At 39.6% G+C, this 20,417-nt stretch overlaps 1 protein-coding gene and 1 long non-coding RNA gene across 2 annotated transcripts in view; one reads left to right on the forward strand and one right to left on the reverse strand.

Moving 5' to 3' along the window:
- Window positions 1–440: 440 nt before the first annotated feature.
- On the reverse strand, window positions 441–3,387 carry LOC114651376 (uncharacterized). The gene is made up of 3 exons (XR_003716131.2): window positions 3,328–3,387; window positions 1,888–1,963; window positions 441–893 (listed from the first exon to the last, which is right to left on the reverse strand). It is a non-coding gene; the product is annotated as an uncharacterized LOC114651376 (long non-coding RNA).
- A 51-nt stretch (window positions 3,388–3,438) lies between these two features.
- LOC114650263 (X-linked retinitis pigmentosa GTPase regulator-like) overlaps window positions 3,439–20,417 on the forward strand; it is a 72,204-nt gene continuing 55,225 nt past the window's right edge. Inside the window, exons 1-2 of the mRNA XM_051926616.1 lie at window positions 3,439–3,513; window positions 19,888–20,013. Of these exons, the coding sequence (XP_051782576.1) occupies window positions 3,483–3,513; window positions 19,888–20,013 (157 nt within the window). The 5' untranslated portion in view covers window positions 3,439–3,482. The remainder of the gene's footprint in view (window positions 3,514–19,887; window positions 20,014–20,417) is intronic.

Below are 20,417 nucleotides of genomic sequence, written 5' to 3' on the forward strand. Positions count from 1 at the left end.
CTCTCCTTATCCTTCCTGACTGATTCTTCTTGTTTTGCTAGTGTCCTTGTCACTACTGGTAGCATGAGTAATAGGACGGGTAACAAAAGTTGATTGCCACCAATGAAAAATAGGAAGTGTGGTGCAGTGGTTAAGGCTTTGGATTTCAAGCCTTGAAGTTGTGGGTACAAATCCTGCCACTGACACTTTGTAACCCTAAGCAAGTCACTTCACCCATCCATGCTCCAATTGGAAAAAGAATTGTAATGAATTGTATTTCAAAAGTTAAAGATGTAAGAACTAATGAATTTACAATCAATTAAACTTAACCAATATTATAAAATATCACAGAGGAAAGTTTTTTTTTTCTTCTGTCAATTAAACAGATATTCATAGAACAGATTTGTTTTCATTTGCTTCTTTATTACATTGAGGGAGTCAGCAGTACAGATGGAGGTGGGTAGCCCATCCACCAACTAGGAACTAAACAGTGAAAGAATCTGGATTGAGACTTGATACCACGCAGAGGCGGCATCACCAGATGCTGTTCCCTGGCAGACCTGAGTGGGCGAGAGAGAGTGTAGGATTTCATCAGTGTTTCCATATACTCAGGTGCTGACCCATTGCCAATTCCGTAGGCAAGCATCAGGGATTTTAATTTATTGTGTGCTGCTACAGGGAGCCAATGTAGCAACCTGCAGAGAAGATTGACATGTGCTCATCTCAGCTAGTTAATTAAAAGATGGGCCGTTGAATTCTGGACAATCTGCGGTGACTTGATAGGACATGCAGGTACTCCTGCCATAAGCGAGTTCCAGCAGTCCAGACATGACAAGACCAAAGCCTGGACTAGATGTTGTGCTGCATACTCTGTCAGATAAAGTCTGACCTTGCTGATGTTGTACAGCGTGAATCTGCATGAATGAGAAACAGTAGAAATGTGGTCAGAAAAAGATAGCTGTTCATTAATCACCTCCCCAAGGTTGCATTTTGACTTGACAGGTGTTAGCGCTTGAACGTGAACCCAACAAATGACTTAAAATATAAATGAATGAACACTGTGATTGGAGCTGCTGTATGTGGCAGACACCTGCACCCAAAACAACAGCCTGGAGGCAAAAGAATAGCAAAAATAAGACCTTTGTTAGAACAGAAGTCAAAGATGGGACAACATAAATTATAAGTATACAGAAATAAAAAAATAGCTTGCATACATTGGGCCTGACTGCACTACTTATGATCCCGTCTATCAAATGGGATATCTGAGCCACTTCTCCCCCTCCATACCACTCTAAAGCACTTCCCACCTTGCCTCTCATTTCCTTTGCTCTTACTGATTAGACCCTTCCTACTGCCAGTTGATCTTTCACCATCTTTCAAACTCTCCTCACAATTCCAGATTCCACTGTTCTATGGGTATGAGAAGGCATTAAACCTCTTTCTGATTTCACTTAAAACCCAGCCATTGGATTCATTTTAGTGGTCAATGATAACCATATTTTTTCTTGAGGAACAATTCTCTCTGGGGGCCTCTGGTGTCTATGACCAATAAGCCTAAAATACTAAGCCAGTTAAATGGTCAGATCTCCTAGGCAGCTACCACACCTCCTCTCTGTGACAAAGACATAGCACAATTCCTTATGTTCCCCTCTGAGATTCTTGGCTGTCTTGTGTCCATGAGATCTTTCCATCTCTGGCTTTCATTCACAGGACTCTTTCTTTGAATACAAAGCCTGGCATATAGTATTCTGGAGGTTAGACTGTATGAATCCACTCAAGTCACCTTTCACATGCTTTTGCCCTGCCTAATGCCCTTTTCAGAGCATATACTGTAACACAATGTACCCTGTTCCCAAACAATACATTAGAGTCCCTTGCAATTAAATATGAGAATCAGTAGGATCTCACCTATGGCCAGTGAATCAATCCTGGAGGTTTTCTGTGTGTCCTTGCCATCTGAGTACACCACACAATATTTGAGTGCCTGTGAGGATTGACACATTATTGCTCCACATCTGTTATCTCTCCTTCTATTTTGCCTGACACACAAATCCTTAAATTCAGAGTACTGTGGAACTGAGAATGTTAAAATCATTACACCCAAAATGACAGGTAGACTGCAGCTGAATTGACCCAAGAGGGTAACAAAAAACAGGATGTTTCTAAGATTTTCTGGTGTCAGAATGTTTAATTCCCTTTGTGGGGGGTCTAGGTGGAATTGAAAAGTGGGTTCCCCTGTGGGAATAACACTGCAGAAAGGGGGGTGAGTGTTACCCTTGGAGCTTCAGAATGTTTAATTCCCTTTGTGGGGGGATCTAGGTAGAATTGAAAAGTGGGTTCCACTGTGGGAATAACACTGCAGAAAGGGGGGTGAGTGTTACCCTTGGAGCTTCAAGTTTTCTGGATAAATAAATAAATAAGGACAAAAAGATCAGGAGCCTGGCACAATATATAAGGGGCTTAAGCCTCTAACGTTCCTCTATCTTGACACCAGTGACCACGATAGATAAATAAATATGTCGAGAAAATTTAAAATGTTTCAAACTGCAGTAAGAAAGTCCAAAGTAGAAAGAAATCACTCAGCTAATTATGAAAAACTACTTAAAACCACCAGAACCACATCATCCTGTCATGCACCAGGATCCTGTCTTGGACAGCTTGTAGGTCCAATGCAGGCACACTTATTCACAAACAAACACCAAGCCAGATATGACATGTTCATGGCTGCATGTCTTTGAGTTGTGGATGAAAAAAAAAATTACACAAACACAGGGAGACCACACAAACTCACAGGAATGGCACTTGTACAGCAAATACTTGTCCCAAGCACTTTATTATAGCAACTGTCCCTGCTGTGATATTGTACAACACATAAATAGCATAACATGCCTATTCTTGACTGACTGGGCTCAGGGTGAGGATCAGTCTTACTTCACAGGGCACACTCACGTATAGAGCCACACTCATGGACACTATGCCAAGTTAGAACCACAAATTAACTGGCATGTCTTTATGTCGTGATTTGCATTTTAAAACAATCTACACAGAATCTGAGATAAACTTTAAGGTCAAAATATTTTTGAATAAAACAAAAGGAAAAAAATATTAAAATGTACTGGCCGTTCATTCTTGAATATATTTGTAGTTAAAATGAACCTAATAACGGCACTCAATTAAAGACTGAAAATCTGTTTCCATTTAACCTGGTTTTCAGTGAGTAGGAGTCCCGTCGCATTTTTCACACGCCACTTTCTGACTTGTAAATAATATATTCTACATCAATTTTGATAATTATCTATTTATCCTATTTTGTCTTTTGTGTAAAATACAATAAATGCTGATACATACACCCTAGCAATCCGCACTGTGCTGCTGATCACTACAGCCAATCCTTCGCCGCTGCTCCCGTGACCTCTGGTTGCTAGCGGAGCCTATTTTGTTTACTTCCGGGGTGTTCACATGCCCGCCCAAGCCTTAGCAGAGTCTTAGCCGCTAAGAAGAAGATGGCAGATGAAACTGAAGATGAGATTCCTGGTGAGTTAGTACTGTACTTTCTTGCTTCTCCCACCGCGAGATCATTTCCGTCGTTTATAATTTATTCATTCCGCCGCCTTAATATGAGCCCTCTTTATTTGTTAATTGATTCACTTAAACATTAACAGTTTGATTTCGCCTCTTCAGTGTGTATCGTTTGAATTAATTACATGCTGACATTATAATTTATTTATTTCACCGCCTTAATTTGAACTGTCTTTGTCTGTTAATTCATTCCGTTAAACATTAACAGTTTGTTTTCACCTCTTTAATGTGAAACGTTTGAATGCATTACTTTTTGACAACGGTGTCTTTAACTTTTCGGAGTTGTGATGATTAAAGCAATCTCACTATAAATACCTAGAGACATCATTAATGTCACTCTTTGTTGTTAATTGTATTATACTGGAATAACGTTTATTTTTCTGGATTGAAGAATTTTGGTAAAAGATAATTTCTTTTCGCCTTCCCACCAAGGAGAATGGGGTTCGCATGTTCCTCACTGTGTCTGCATGGAAAGTTAAATGTACTGACATGCTTACTTGGCTCCTGTTATGTGTGTGTGCATTCTACTGCAGTGAGCTGGCGACTTATCCAAGGTTTGTTTCTATCTTGTGTCCGATTCTTGCTGGGATAAGCTCTAGGGTCTCCGTGACCTAGCCATGGATCAGGTATAAAAAATTAATGGATGGATATTTCCAGGCAGTTGCTGGAGTTTGATTTCAGGATTTTGCAGTTTTGCAGCAACCCACACATTATGCCACCATGTTACTCCCAGAATCAATCACTGTAATTTAATCAATATAATGTGCATTAGCTTTTGCTGTTTTTTCATGTGTTGACATTACAGTATGAGTAGAGAAAGGTGTTAAGAAATAAATATTTATTATATAAAGTGAAATTCATAGTAGTTACACTCGCAAATTAGCAATCTTGCTATGCTGACACAAAAACAAAAGTAAAAGCCATTGTGATTTAAATGTGACACTGCCAAATTTGCCGTTTGGCACAGGAAATTGTCATTTAGATATGTCTCTAAAAGGACATCTAAAACTATTAAAATATTGAAAGACAACAGAAAGTCATTTAGAGATATTTTCAGATTAAGTAGGTAAAATGAGAATACCCACAGAGAAATCCATCCACAAATGGGGAGAACATACAATGTGCCAAGCACATAATTTAAACACATCCAACTGGAAGGTTGGAAAATTTATGTGAATCTCAAAACCAATGACAAAAGCTGATTGGAGTCTGATGTTCCAGTCATTGAGATGAGATGCCAGACAGTCTGTTCTCCTCAGGAAAGATATGTTCATGTGAAACATGCCCTTATCAAGCCATGATCAAAATAATAATAATAATAATTCATTATTAGAGGACATTAGAGCAGTGGTTTTCCAATAGGATGCTATTAAAAACTTTATTGCCAGGTTACATAGTAGCCAGGAGTTTCACTTGGTGTTACATCCTTACACTTTAAAAAGTAAATGCAATTAACAGCACAGTAAATAATATATTGTAAGTAGACTTTTTAGGTAGCCTTTGTATTGTCCCAGAGGGAATTTGTTTGCAGTAGGAAAGTACACACCATAAGGAATTGTTACAGAGATACTGTACAAGAAAGTAAGGCAAGACACAACTGAGAACCAGTGTTATCATATGTATACATTGTGAAAAGGCACTATATATGCTCCCGACCCGACACAGATTCACACAGAGGCACGTGTAAAATAAAACAAATATATTTATTTTTCTCTTCACCTGTGGGCACACGTCTTCCCCGTGTCCCACAGGCAATACACAGTCCCAAGCACCAACACACACAATATAGCACTCTTTCTCTTCCTCCACCACTCCTCCCTGGCAACCTCGTCCTCCTCCCGATTCTGGCTCTCTTAGTGGTGGATGCTGGCCCCTTTTATAGTTCACCCGGAAGTGGTCCAGGTGCTTGATTGCGATGTTCCGGCTGCACTTCCGGGTGTGGTGAATACGTTGCCCATAGAGGCTCAGGAGTCCCAGCTGCAGCACCGCCTGGCAGTTCCTGCAAGACCCAACAGGGCTGCACCCAACTCCAATTCCCATGGAGCCCTGCGGGAAACCTAGTCATTGCTCCAACCCAGGGGATCAGCCATCTAGCGTCCACTGGGAGGTATTGCACTGTCCTGGACCTTGAATATAGAGTGCAGGGGCGTCCTGGCTTGGTATGGACCCTGGCCGCCTGCCACAACATATTAAAGATTAGTACAAAGAAGACTAATTACCTTTAACAGTGCACAAAATAATAATTCAGAATTCAGCAACATTCCAGTAGTAGGATTAAAAATGCTTATAACCTTTGGAATACAAGAGCTCTTAAATATGTTGTTCTTTACCATTGGAGATCTAAATCTGCAGCCTGATGGCAACAGCTGAAATTTAGGAAAAAGAGGAAAAATATTATCTGACAAAACAGAGTTGACCTTCTTTCTAACTTGTTTGTAATACAGCTTAGTGATAGAGCTCTGCTTCAAACTAATAATTTTATTTCTAATTTTTATATATGACACCAGCACAACATTATATTCAGCAGTGGTGAATAATAGTATATTGAACAAAAATGCAAATATATTAAACAATTTGACAATGCAGAATTGCACTTATGCCTAGTAATATTAGAGCAATTTGTTAGACAAATCTGACTGTTTTTTAAATCAAAGTGACTGCAGTAGGAAATAAGTTATTTCTGTTCTGAATAGTGACTGGTAACATCACTCAAAGGAATCAAACTCTCAATATAAAGATGAATTAAAAGAAACATGATGAGAGTTAAGATTTTCAAAATACAGTGGAACCTCGGTACACATACAAATTGGTTTATGACCAAAAAGTTTGCCAAACTTTTGCCTCGGTTCACGACCACACACTCGGTATACGAACAAGCCAGTTTCCCTTTCGGTTTGTACATGTTCAGTCTCTCCCTGTGCATTTCCTGTGCAGCGAGCAAGAGAGAGAGAGCGAGAGAGTGCGACACACACAGGCAGTGCGAAAGAGAGACAGACACACACACAGGCAGCGCGAGAGAGACGCGCACACACACAGGCAGCGCGAGAGAGACGCGCACACACACAGGCAGCGCGAGAGAGACGCGCACACACACAGGCAGCGCGAGAGAGACGCGCACACACACAGGCAGCGCGAGAGAGACGCGCACACACACAGGCAGCGCGAGAGAGAGAGAGACGCGCACACACAGGCAGCACGAGAGAGAGAGAGACGCGCACACACAGGCAGCACGAGAGAGAGAGAGACGCGCACACACAGGCAGCACGAGAGAGAGAGAGACGCGCACACACAGGCAGCACGAGAGAGAGAGAGACGCGCACACACAGGCAGCACGAGAGAGAGAGAGACGCGCACACACAGGCAGCACGAGAGAGAGAGAGACGCGCACACACACAGGCAGCACGAGAGAGAGAGAGAGAGAGACGCACACACACAGGCAGTGCGAGAGACAGACACACACACACAGGCAGCACGAGAGAGTGAGAGCCGCGCACACACACACAGGCAGCGCGAGAGAGACAGACGCACACACACAGGCAGCACGAGAGAGAGAGCTGAACGCATAAGGTAGGAAGGCAGTTAAAGAATGCACTGGGCTTGATTTTGTTTTCACTTCTGTTTACAGCGATCAGTTCGTAGCGTGCATTGTTGCAATGTTACTTTTCTTGGTGGTTTATTAAAGTACAGATTTTTTCAAATGTTCATTTTTTTCCCTTTGCTTAAAACTCATTAAAAAAAGTGTTTTTAGCCAGTGGTTGGTAGCACTATAGCGCAAACTATTGCAGTGTTAGTTTTCTCTGTTGTTCAAGGTTTTCTCAGTGTTATTCAATGTTTTTACATTTAGTTTACTACAGTAATCCCTCGCTACTTCGCGGTTCACTTTTCGCGGATTCATGACTTCGCGTTTTTTTAAACATAGTACATGTAGTAGTATTTCCTAGTCTAAGAACAACAAAACAAGTTCGGTGACTAAGTGCGTTGTAACACGGGCTGTGATTGTTACATGGGAGGGAGACGACAAATCACAGCTTCCCGCTTTCTAATCGGGCCTGTGATTGGTGCTTTGACTGATGCCTAGCTCCCACAGTATCTCTGTGGTGTTATGGGTCCACAGCTCTTCCAGCAAAGGCCGTTTTGTTTTAAATAAATAATCGCCGCGCTCGCGGCTTAGCGAGGGGGCGTGGTAGCTGTAGCGAGCCGCAGGGCGATCTGCAGTGTGGGCGTTTCTCACCTAAGTACACAGGTGGGAAACTGCCCACATCCATGATTGTTCCTGTGGCTAATGGGCTGCAGCTGCCATGTCCTCCCCGCATATATAGAGAAGCGCGAGCCGGTTAAGGGGAGAGGAGAAGTAAAAGAGGAAAAGGAAAGATGAAACGGAGGAGGCAGGAAGCAGTGGAGAGAGAGAGAGAGAAAGTCGGTGCGAGGGAGCGAGCGAGTGCAGGCTCGTGTGCAGCTGTACAGGTAGCTTGGGTGTATGGCCAACACCCGAGGAGTAGCAGCAGTGGTCGCTCTCGCAGAATATTCTGAAGGGCAAGAGTGACCGGAAGGTGGATGACCGGTGAGGCGAGCCAAACAGCTGTAGCAGGACAGTGTAGAGAAGGTCAGCTGCATTAAGAGCGTCTCGCCTGTTGCAGAGCCCGCATGGGAGAAGCAGGTCAGACGCTGACGCTGTTTTTAAAGACTGCTTTCTGTTGACGTTTTAACCTTGTGTTAAAGGATTGTTATTCTTGTGTATTTTAAACCTCCACTTCACAACTGTTTTAAGGATTATTTATTTAAAGATTTATTGACTGCTCTACTGCACTTTGTACAACTGTTTTGATTCTTTTAATAAAAGCGGTCTACTTTACACTGTGCTGTGTGTGAAAAAGAAGCAGCGGCAGCAACTGCCGATCACAATGTTTTTACTGCACAGCATATTCATCACCATTATCACGTCATATATAGCTACGTGTACTTCGCTATACAGTAAGTGTAAACTTATCTACCAATTTCATATTGCTTAGCAGTTGTCCCTGTTATTAATAGACTAAAGGGTGGGTTGTAAACAATACAGGGAGGGTTTAAAAACGTCCAAATACACGTTCAATAATTAAATAAATATGGAGTCCCTACTTCGCGGAAATTCAGTTATCGCGGTCGGCCTTGGAACCTATCTCCCGCGATAAGTGAGGGATTACTGTATTACGCTGTGCATTCTATGGTTTAATCAACTATATTCATGCTTAAAAACTTAAAAAATATATATATTTGCATACAGTTCGTATGGTCTGGAACGGATTAATTGTATTTACATACAATCCTATGGGGGAAATTGCTTCGGTTCACGACCAAATCGGTTTACGACCAGAGTTTTAGAACGAATTATGGTTGTTAACTGAGGTTCCACTGTATGCCAAAAATCAAATACTTCTAAATTTCTCTTATACGGTAATAAAAATCTCATACTACTCTCTCCTTTCTAAATGCAGAAGGAAAAAATAGATCAATTAATTAAACAATGTAATCATTTAGAGGTAAAATTGCTCTAATGTGAAACGGGCTAGAACAAAAAACCCTCTAAATACAGGGTTTCCCCGGGATTAGGATTGGAAATCAAGGCTATCGAGGTAGAATTTTAAAGCTGAAAAAGGCTACAAATGCATTTCCTATGGCCTGAGTGTTCATTAGTCCACAGTAAGCCAAATTGTCTACAGATGAGATTCGGTACTGTTGCTACTGTTGCTAATAGTGGGCATCCTGCGAAGATCACAGCAATGTCATAGAGGGTGATGAAGGAGACAAAAGTGAATCCTAAGGTATTAAGAAAGTATCTTCAGAATCTGTTGAATGTGAAAATTGCTTTGTTCATGTGTCCACTATGAGGAAAACACAACACAAGAATGGTGTCCATCCATATTACTAACCGAGAATGCTAAACCGGATGATGGACGCAGGCACATCCGGCAATGGGCCGTAGCTGCAAAAAGACGTACTGCGCGGGCGCAAAAAGAGTCCGCGAGAGTCGGCTGAGGAGCCGAGAAAGGCGGACAAAAGAGGGCGAGAGAGGCGGATGAGGAGAAAGGCGGACAAAAGAGGGCGAGAGAGGCGGATGAGGGTCCGCGAGAGGCGCAGGCGCAAAAAGAGTCCGCGAGAGTCGGAGAAAGGCGGACAAAAGAGGGCAACAAAGGCGGATGAGGCACAGAAATGAGGCGCAACAAGCACCGAAAAAAGGAAAAGGCACATAAAAAAGTAGTCAAACGCGGGCAAAGCACGAAACACATTGCACACGAAACTAAACACACCAAAAAAAAAGAACAGACGAGCGCACAACAGCAAGGCACGACCACACCCCCCCCCACCCTACAGGCACGGGACGGGACGGGACACACACCAAGAGGGGGATTCAACAAGCCCATGGAAGACAAAAAAAAGAACACAAAACCGCCCCACAGACCCTACAAGCCAGGGACGGGACACACACAAAGAGGGGGATTCAAACAAGACACAGGAACACAAAAAGAAAGAAGACGCTCGCGCAACAACAATCCCCCCCCACACATCCATAAGAAGTGACACCCAAAGCCACATATTCTAAAGTGAACGTCGACACCTTCACACTAGGCAGCATAGGTGTCAGCATAGGTGGATGTCCTTTCAATAAAGCACTATTAACCGTTCAACTGCAGAAAAGATACATATTAACAGTGAGTGCGATCCTCCTTATTACTTATCCATATTTCGCATGCTAAGAAAGAAACAAGTCATGAATACACGGTCACGGGTACAAAACGATTCGGAAAGGATAACGGGAACAAACACACGAACACGAAAGAAACAAGAAAATAGACGGCGGCGCATAAAACGCGCTTCTGAAACACCGGGATAAAAAATGTCTCGGATCAAAAAACGCAAAGCACAAGTGACACCATTACAGAGACGTGCCCAAATGGACAGACACAATGAACGTTGACGCATTCAGCGCGCGTGTCAAAGTGCTGCATCGAAAGAAGCACGATTTCAAACCGAAAGAGCTCGCGTATCAGACATACAAAAAAGGGAGCGAAGAGACAGAATAAATGAACGGAGACGTGAACAACGCGCAAATGAACTGACAGAAAAAAAAAAAGCAAGACGCGAAAAGCACCAAGCTCAAATGACCGACATACAAAAACGGACAAGGCTCGATACAAACAATGCACGGCGTAGACTGAAACGGACTTTGCGCAAAGCGGAGGCGAATAAATAAAAAGAAAAAAATAGCGCGTCACAAATAATGGACATGCAACAAAAAGGCAATCAAACACAAAAAGCGAAACATGCCCGTCGCGGACATCAACGCCACACACCTGTTAAACGCTTACGCAAAATGGCTGAAAACGCCTTCAATAAGGAATCCACTATTGAGGAAAATTCATTGGGATTAATGAATGTCATTTGCAATCATTGTCATTCACTTAACTTCACAGAAGAAACAACTGGCAATACAAATAATGAATTTACACGTTGTTGTCAAAAAGGTCAGATTAGACTGCCTCCTTTACATTCATATCCTGAATATCTAAAGAAGCTTCTAACTGACGATGTGCCTGAAAGTAAAAACTTTATGAACTGCATTAGATCCTACAGTAGTTCATTTGCTTTTGCATCTACCGGAGTACATATCAGGCCACCAAAAGGCAATGGCCCATACTGCTTTCGCATATGTGGACAAATATTGCATCGCATTGGAACAGTGCACCCTGAATCTATCAACGCATGAACCTTCCTGAAAACAAACAATGCACAGAGCTTATAATGAGAAACGTCACTCATGTCATAAACAATCACCCATTAGCTAAGTCTATAAAAATGCTACATGAAGTTGAAAAGGAGGCAAATACAAAAGCAAATGCAGAAGGTATAGCGGCAACTACAATTGCTTTGGTCTTGATAAAGGACAAAGAACAAGATCCAAGACGATACAATCTGCCCGTCATTAATGAAGTGGCAATTGTCTTTCAAAGTAAAGATGGTGAGCCTCCATTTCACAGAGATATTGTTCTACATTTACGTCCTGATAAAAACAACACACCTACATTCCAACGCATAGACATTTGCTTTCCGCTTCTTGATACTTTATTTGTTATTTCTATGCGCATCATCCAAAGCTGCACACTATTCTATATCTAATTCATACATCTCACTCTTTCTCATGTCCCAACGCCAGGGGTTGGCGAGCGAAGCGAGCAGGGGGCGGAGCCCCCTAGTAGAAGCATATCACAGAAGGATGCACTGCTGCATGTCTAAAGATTGCTAAATACCATGTGGACATTCATAATGCTTCTTTTTGAAAATGATCTGTAGAAAGAATAGACAAAAGTTGAACTCTATGGCTGAAAAACACAATGGGGAATTTCAAAGTAGCAGTCTGTCACCTGAAGCTAAATAGAAGTAGGTGATGAAACAAGACGATGACCTGAAACACAGGAGTAAATCAACAGCAGAATAGGTTAAATACAATAAAATTCCTGTTTTGAAATGGCAAGTGAGTGTTCAGACTTCAGTCCAATTGAGATACTGTGGCATGACCTGAAAAGAGCTGATCATGGAAGGAATGCCAGAAATATCAATGAAGTAAAACAAACAGAAAGAAATCAATGAATCAAAAGTTTTGTAAAAAGAAATACAAATTCTTTACATCTGAACAGCAGCTACAAGAGGTGTTTTCTGGAGGTTTTTTCTGATCAAGAAGGTTCTCCTTCCAGCCTGAACTGTAAATGTTTAAAAAAATAAATTCAGTATTAACAAGAAGTACACGTTTGTGTGTAATAATGCAGAAATCCAGTTGCTACCAACAGGTTCACAACCTTTTTCTTGCTACTTTAAATACAACTTCATTGTTTAACTTTTAAGGAATTAGTTGTTCATTTTTATTTTATATTAAAGAACCTAAAGCTTTGTAAGGCTATTATTTTCCCTCTAGTTAAAGAGTTTTGCTGTTTTTGTTAATTTTTTCTTCAAAAAGATGAAAACATGTTCTGGTAAATCATATTTCTTTACTGTTGCCTAAGTTTTTTGAAAAAGCCATTAACTAAAATTATTAAGTTCACTGTACTACAGTAGTAATCATAATATTTTAAAATGTTGCTAAATTGCAAAAAGTACTTAAACATCTTGTACTCCATTCTGTATTTTGTTTCAAATTCATATTTTCAAGAATAAAATATTTAGACAGGGTCTGTCAAAGCGAATGTGTTAATACCCTTTTTCAAAGGTATAACGCGTTGGTTTTCCTTAATTGTATTAATCATCACCACTTGCTATTTAAGCCAGTGATTTTCAAACTGAGGGCTGTGGCTCTGGGGAGATTAGTGCTGGGTGGTATACTGGTTCATACCGAAAAACGTTTTTTATTTTTGTTATGGTATGGATTTTTCTTATACCGCAACACCGGTTTAAATTGCCTAAATGACGTTCGGAACATGGAGCAGCGGGAAACTGCTCAAGGGGGACCTTTTTCACTGCTACACCGCTAATCATATACAACGGAGTACATGCGTTAGTGGAAGTGTTGCACGGGGGCTCTTTTTCAGTGCTACACCGCTAAATAGGCATGCAACGGAGTACATGCAGTAGTGAACGTAGGTATTGCACGGTGAAAATGGACAGAGAACATTCTGAAGCTGAAGCTGACGATAAAGTTGAACATGATGACACAGAAGAACTTTTGCCGAAAATAAGGAGTCAAGTCCGTGGCCTGGAGATACTTTGGTTTTAAAAGGTCGGATGTGGACCATTATGTTGAAATGTGTAAATACTGTTTCTATACTACTGGATAATACTGCAAGCCAAGTTGTACTTGTTTTATTTTTTTTCAATACAGTGTAATGTACCTGGGTACTATGTAATAGTGTGATGACATGTTGACTTTATTCTCGTAATTTGTCGTTAAAGTAGAACATTGTAAAATAAACTCCATCGTAAAATGAATATTTAATTTACTAGATTTTCTCAAACCCTGTCATAAGTTATATAGCACATTAAATGCTTTGTGTTGTGTTCCCCGAGCCATGTTAAATCGGTAAGTGCTACTTAAACTGACTTCCTCTTGTACTGAGGAGGCGCCCGCAGCGATCGCCGCACAGAATACATTCACTTCATGATATTCCTGCTCTCTGAACATTTAGAATGCTAAGATAAATACTTGATATAATTTTCATGATGAAATACATTAAAGCATGTATTAATCATGTGGGGGCACGGCAGCATGGAGGTTGCACTGCTGCCTCGCAGCAAGGATGTCTCGGATGTACCCTGCCTTGAATTTGCATGTTTTTCTGGTGGGATTACTCGGCGTGCTTCAGTTTCCTTTCAAAGTCCTGTAGGATGTGGGGTTTTGTTATGCTAAGTTGACTCTGATAGTGTATGTTTTGCTCGTATTCACCCTGCGATGTGCTGGCGACTCGTTCAGGATTTGCTCCTGCCTCGCACACAATACTTGCTGGGATGGGTGCAACCCTGAATGGATGGCATAATTAAACATGTGTAACGAAGATTTTTTTAAAGTTCTGAACACTCCGTGGGCTAGGTTTATAACTAGTTTTAATTTCACAAAGACGTTTATCGTGTGGTGATTGGTTATGTGGAGAAAGAAAAAGGAAGGATAGGAACTGGGGTTTTGGTACGTGAGACAGACAGCACGCATGCAATAAAGAAAGCCCGCTCAGAAGAACATCCATTGAATTCTGTGTTCGTGTCACTGACCACCAGATCACAAACCCAACATTTACACAATATTTAAGTTAAACCTGTGCGATACCCATTCATACATCCAGTTTTTTGGAGCCTCATCACACCTTTCATGAAGTTCTCTACACTGAACATACACCTGGGGACCCCTTACTGTGAGGGAGCAGCACTACTGCCTCACTACCATGCATGTTTAATACTTGCTTTAATGCATTTCATCCTGAAAATGATATCAAGTATATATCTTAGCATTCTAAATTTTCAGAGAGCAGGAATATCATGAAGTGAATGGATTCTGTGCGGTGATCGCTGCCGGTGTCTCCTCTTAGTGCGGAGGAAGTCAGTTTAGGAAGCATAGTGATTAACAACTGGGTCGGGGAACACTTAACACAAAGCATTTAATGTGCTACATTAACATATGACGGGGTTTGAGAAAATCTAGTAAATTAAACATTGATTTTAGGATGAAGTTTAGTTTACGACATTCTACTTTAATTATAAAATAAACTATGAGAATAAAGTGAAAATGTCGACTTTAATCTCGACATAAACGGCGAGAATAAAGTGGAAATGTCGACTTTAATCTCGACATAAGCTTCAAAGTTAAAGTGGAAATGTCGATAATAAAGTCAACATGTCGACTTTATTCTCAACATATACAGTAGTTTTTTTTTCTTCACCGTGGCCCCAATACGCTTCCGTAGGGCTATACCACAAATAGCATTATAAATGCAAGTTGCAGTTTTATTATTTATGCATATACAGTGGTGTGAAAAACTATTTGCCCCCTTCCTGATTTCTTATTCTTTTGCATGTTTGTCACACAAAATGTTTCTGATCATCAAACACATTTAACCATTAGTCAAATATAACACAAGTAAACACAAAATGCAGTTTGTAAATGGTGGTTTTTATTATTTAGGGAGAAAAAAAAATCCAAACCTACATGGCCCTGTGTGAAAAAGTAATTGCCCCCTGAACCTAATAACTGGTTGGGCCACCCTTAGCAGCAATAACTGCAATCAAGCGTTTGCGATAACTTGCAATGAGTCTTTTACAGCGCTCTGGAGGAATTTTGGCCCACTCATCTTTGCAAAAATTGTTGTAATTCAGCTTTATTTGAGGGTTTTCTAGCATGAACCGCCTTTTTAAGGTCATGCCATAGCATCTCAATTGGATTCAGGTCAGGACTTTGACTAGGCCACTCCAAAGTCTTCATTTTGTTTTTCTTCAGCCATTCAGAGGTGGATTTGCTGGTGTGTTTTGGGTCATTGTCCTGTTGCAGCACCCAAGATCGCTTCAGCTTGAGTTGACAAACAGATGGCCGGACATTCTCCTTCAGGATTTTTTGGTAGACAGTAGAATTCATGGTTCCATCTATCACAGCAAGCCTTCCAGGTCCTGAAGCAGCAAACCAACCCCAGACCATCACACTACCACCACCATATTTTACTGTTGGTATGATGTTCTTTTTCTGAAATGCTGTGTTCCTTTTACGCCAGATGTAACGGGACATTTGCCTTCCAAAAAAGTTCAACTTTTGTCTCATCAGTCCACAAGGTATTTTCCCAAAAGTCTTGGCAATCATTGAGATGTTTCTTAGCAAAATTGAGACGAGCCCTAATGTTCTTTTTGCTTAACAGTGGTTTGCGTCTTGGAAATCTGCCATGCAGGCCGTTTTTGCCCAGTCTCTTTCTTATGGTGGAGTCGTGAACACTGACCTTAATTGAGGCAAGTGAGGCCTGCAGTTCTTTAGACGTTGTCCTGGGGTCTTTTGTGACCTCTCAGATGAGTCGTCTCTGCGCTCTTGGGGTAATTTTGGTCGGCCGGCCACTCCTGGGAAGGTTCACCACTGTTCCATGTTTTTGCCATTTGTGGATAATGCTCTCACTGTGGTTCGCTGGAGTCCAAAGCTTTAGAAATGGCTTTATAACCTTTACCAGACTGATAGATCTCAGTTACTTCTGTTCTCATTTGTTCCTGAATTTCTTTGGATCTTGGCATGATGTCTAGCTTTTGAGGTGCTTTTGGTCTACTTCTCTGTGTCAGGCAGCTCCTATTTAAGTGATTTCTTGATTGAAACAGGTGTGGCAGTAATCAGGCCTGGGGCTGGCTACGGAAATTGAACTCCGGTGCGATACACCACAGTTAGGTTATTTTTTAACAAGGGTGCAATTACTTTTTCACACAGGGCCATGTAGGTTTGGATTTTTTTTCTCCCTAAATAATAAAAACCATCATTTAAAAACTGCATTTTGTGTTTACTTGTGTTATATTTGACTAATGGTTAAATGTGTTTGATGATCAGAAACATTTTGTGTGACAAACATGCAAAAGAATAAGAAATCAGGAAGGGGGCAAATAGTTTTTCACACCACTTTAGCTTAGCTTGAAGCAAGGTCCATATTAATGCAGTTTGCCTAAATGATGGTTCAGTTGGTAAAGATGTCATCACCAAGTTGCACTTGTTGTATTTTATTTTAATTTGGTGAATACTGTGTAATGCACCTGGGCTTGAAGTCTTGAAGTAATAGTGCAACTATCAGTAATAATACTATTATTTATTTTATTGTTATTATTTATTAGTTTAAATATTATGCAGTTTAATGATGGTGAAGTTATTTAAAAAGTCACTTTAATGTGTCCGTGGACAGAGATTGATAACATTAACAGAAAGTGTTGCTGGTTTAAAAAAAATATTTACTATTTATTCCTTTTCTAAGACATGTTCAGTGTAATACAACTTTTGACAAGCACCTCTGGATATTTTGCTAAGTCTAAATGCCTCTTTGGATGGTTGAAAATATGTTGTCAAAATTATAGTTTAAGTTGTTTGCAAAATTTGTTCAATAAAAAGGTTCTATATTTTGACTGCATCTGTCATGCAATGTGATTCCTTCTCTTCATTAGTGCCACCCCCTTGAAATCACTTTATGGGGCCATGCAAACCTGTATTAATACTTTTGTGCACATTAACATTTTTTTTGTACAATGTACAATTCTCATGACAGTGGAATAGGTTATTCTTTGCCAGTCTACTGCAGTAATTGCAGTGGAAAATGTGGTTAACATCCACTCATGCATGGGAAAAAAATACCGTTGAATACCGTGAAACCAGCATAATTTTGAAAAATACCGTGATACAGAATTTTGGTCATGCCACACAGAACAAATTGACATTATTGAAAAAGAGAAAAAAATCAATTCCAATTTTGAAGGTTGTCTTTAAATTGCCTAATTTTTCAATAAACATAAAGGTAATCAGTGCTTGAAGTGAGCTGCAATGTATGTTAACTGGCAGTTAACATATGTGTGTTGGTGCATACTGGCACTTCCCACAACAGATATTCTATTTTCAATGATCTCCAAAGTGGCCCCAACAAACTTCCTTGCTACTGTTCTTACATTAAAAAATAATTAACTGAGAAGGCATTTAATGTACACAAGAAAAACTAAAAGAATCTCACAAAAAAACTCTCTGTAATCATTTGTTCAAATTCCCAAATTTAGTACTAGTGGAAGGTGTGGAGTTAAGAAACCTCAAAATACAGCAAACTGGTTTGCATGAGGCTGCAAACCTCTAAATACAGTTCAAGATACAGGGCTGAGATACATCATTCAGCAAGGTCTACCAGTTCTTACACATTACCTTCACAAGGGACAAATACATCATGTATTAAGGATTTATATGAAAGACACAAGTATTTGGAGTTTGAGTAGCTAAAATGTTGTGCAGCAGTCTTATTCACATAGGCTACTGGACATTTCTGAACTACCTTAGTTACACATGCAAAAAAATCAAGTGCCATCTTGTGATTAATCATGATTAAAATTTTCATCATTTTATATCCCTAATTTAGACCTTTGTTTATATTTAAGACTAGGGGGCTTCGCCCTCTGCTCACTTCGCTCGCCAATCCCTGTGTTTGGTTTTCAGGATACACACTTTTAAGATTTTTTTTTCTTTGAATTGTTGCTATTTCATTAGTTTCACTTTTATTTCAGAACTTATGTAAAAACAATATTTGGAATCTTTTGAGTCCCAATATGTTGAATCTTTTAAATGAGGTCAATGAGACATGTGCTTAATGACTTTGTCAGGTTAGAGATAATGAAAACTGGAATTCAAAAGATTCAAAAAAAAAAAAACAAAAAAACACATGCAGATCAAGATACAGAATATGAAAGCAGAAAAAAATGACAGTGTCAAAAAAAAGTAAACATCGCATTAGCGCAAAAAAAGAGAAATTATTACTCTGAGAAATAACTAAAAGGCGAATAGAGATCGAATATATGGACACAGGTGATATGTCAGAAGTTTGTAAATATTGTAAGGCTTTGAAGTTTAATTTAGAGAATTTCAAAAACATGTTTTACCTCACATGCATTTATTGGTTACTTTGCAAAAAAAATTATTAACTGATGATGATGTAGATCGCTTTATCTGTGCTGAAATTCCAAACAGAGAAACCCTATCCTGAATTATCTCTAACCTGCTCTGCATGTGTTTGGCCCTTTTGTTTTGTAACCTCTTTATGACATTTTACTTTGTTTTCTACTCTGTCTTTTATTTCTGACGTTGCTTTGTCCTGCATTTTTTTCAATGACACCTGGTCCGTGGTGATTATTTTCCCTTTTTCAAGTATTAATTTCTGTTTGTTTGTGCTACTGCGATCTTTACTTTCTTTTTTTTATACTTTCTAATTTTCCTACTTTCATATTCTTTAACTTTCTCCACATTTGTATTGTGCATGTTTTTTTTTTTGTTTTTTTTTGGAGCCTTTTGAATTCCACTGCTTTCATAATATGCTCTGCATGTGTATAGCGCCAACGTTTGTGAACGTCTTTATGAAGTTCTACTTTGTCTTTTATTCTGTCTTTTAATTCTGAGCCCGATTGGACGTGCTTTGTTTCAATTCCACTTGTTACGGGTTGTTAATTACTTGCATTATTTTTGAATATGCACCTAGATTTTTTTTTTTTTTTTGCTCTTTTTTCTCTCCAACGCTTTTGAGTCTCTTTTCTCCGCGCTGCTTTCTTCTTTGCTTATTCATCGACGTTTCATTTATAACGTATTGTCCTTATATGCTTTATATGCGTTGAGACCCTGGATCTGTGTGTGCTCAAATCCTTCACAAGACTGAATGTTTTGCTGCCCCGTTGTCTTATTTGATAGATTGTAAGTAGGGCATGTCTTGCAAGAATCTCGTGTTCTACGTCATCATGAGACGGTCCTGGGTCAGTCTCTTGGCATAATGTCTCATGTTTAAGGTCCTCGCGGGTCTTTTAACTATCTTTTGTGATCTTAACGTGAAGATCACATATCGTCTCCTAGTCGTTCACTCTCATGGGATTTTTTTTTATAATAGAGAGATATTTGCAAGACACTATACTTTTTTGTTTTGGTATTTCTGTGGTTTTCCATGAAGATGCCCTGAAGATAACTGAAAACCCAATGTTGCGTTTTTTTTAAATAGATTTGCTATTTCCTCAGTGCTTAATGAATGTTATTACATAATTGAAACCAAGAAATGTAACATGTATGTATGTATGTATGTATGTATGTATGTATGTATGTATGTATCCATGTATGAGATGGATATCTTTTCTCCTTAGAATCTGGAGCCATTTTCACCTTTGGAAAAAGCAAGTTTGCTGACAATGTGCCTAGCAAATTCTGGCTGAAAAATGATAAAGCTGTGTATATTTCCTGTGGAGATGAACATACAGCTCTTATTACAGGCAAGTTTGCATTACTTTTATTTTCCTTTTATTTTCTTGGTTTATAATATTGTCATTTGAGCACAAGTCGGTTCTTGGTAATTTATATACATAGATGTATGTCAGGTGCATACCATATTAATGACAGAAAGAAACATAGCTTACTTCATATCTTGATAGAGAATTTATTTGATTTCAAGTAATATACAGAACATATTACATTTTTCTGAATTTATAATATTACTAGTAAGTAAGTAAGTAAGTAAATTTTATTTATATAGCACTTTTTAAGAACAAACGTCACAAAGTGCTTTAGAAACAGTTATCACAGGTACTTGCACAAAAGCAAGCTAACAAATTATAACCAGGAATAAAATACATAAATGTACATAATAAAACATAGTAACAGACAAAGACAAACTTAA

Source organism: Erpetoichthys calabaricus, chromosome 4 (assembly GCF_900747795.2).
Source record: "Erpetoichthys calabaricus chromosome 4, fErpCal1.3, whole genome shotgun sequence".
In the NCBI taxonomy this organism is placed as follows: domain Eukaryota; kingdom Metazoa; phylum Chordata; class Cladistia; order Polypteriformes; family Polypteridae; genus Erpetoichthys; species Erpetoichthys calabaricus.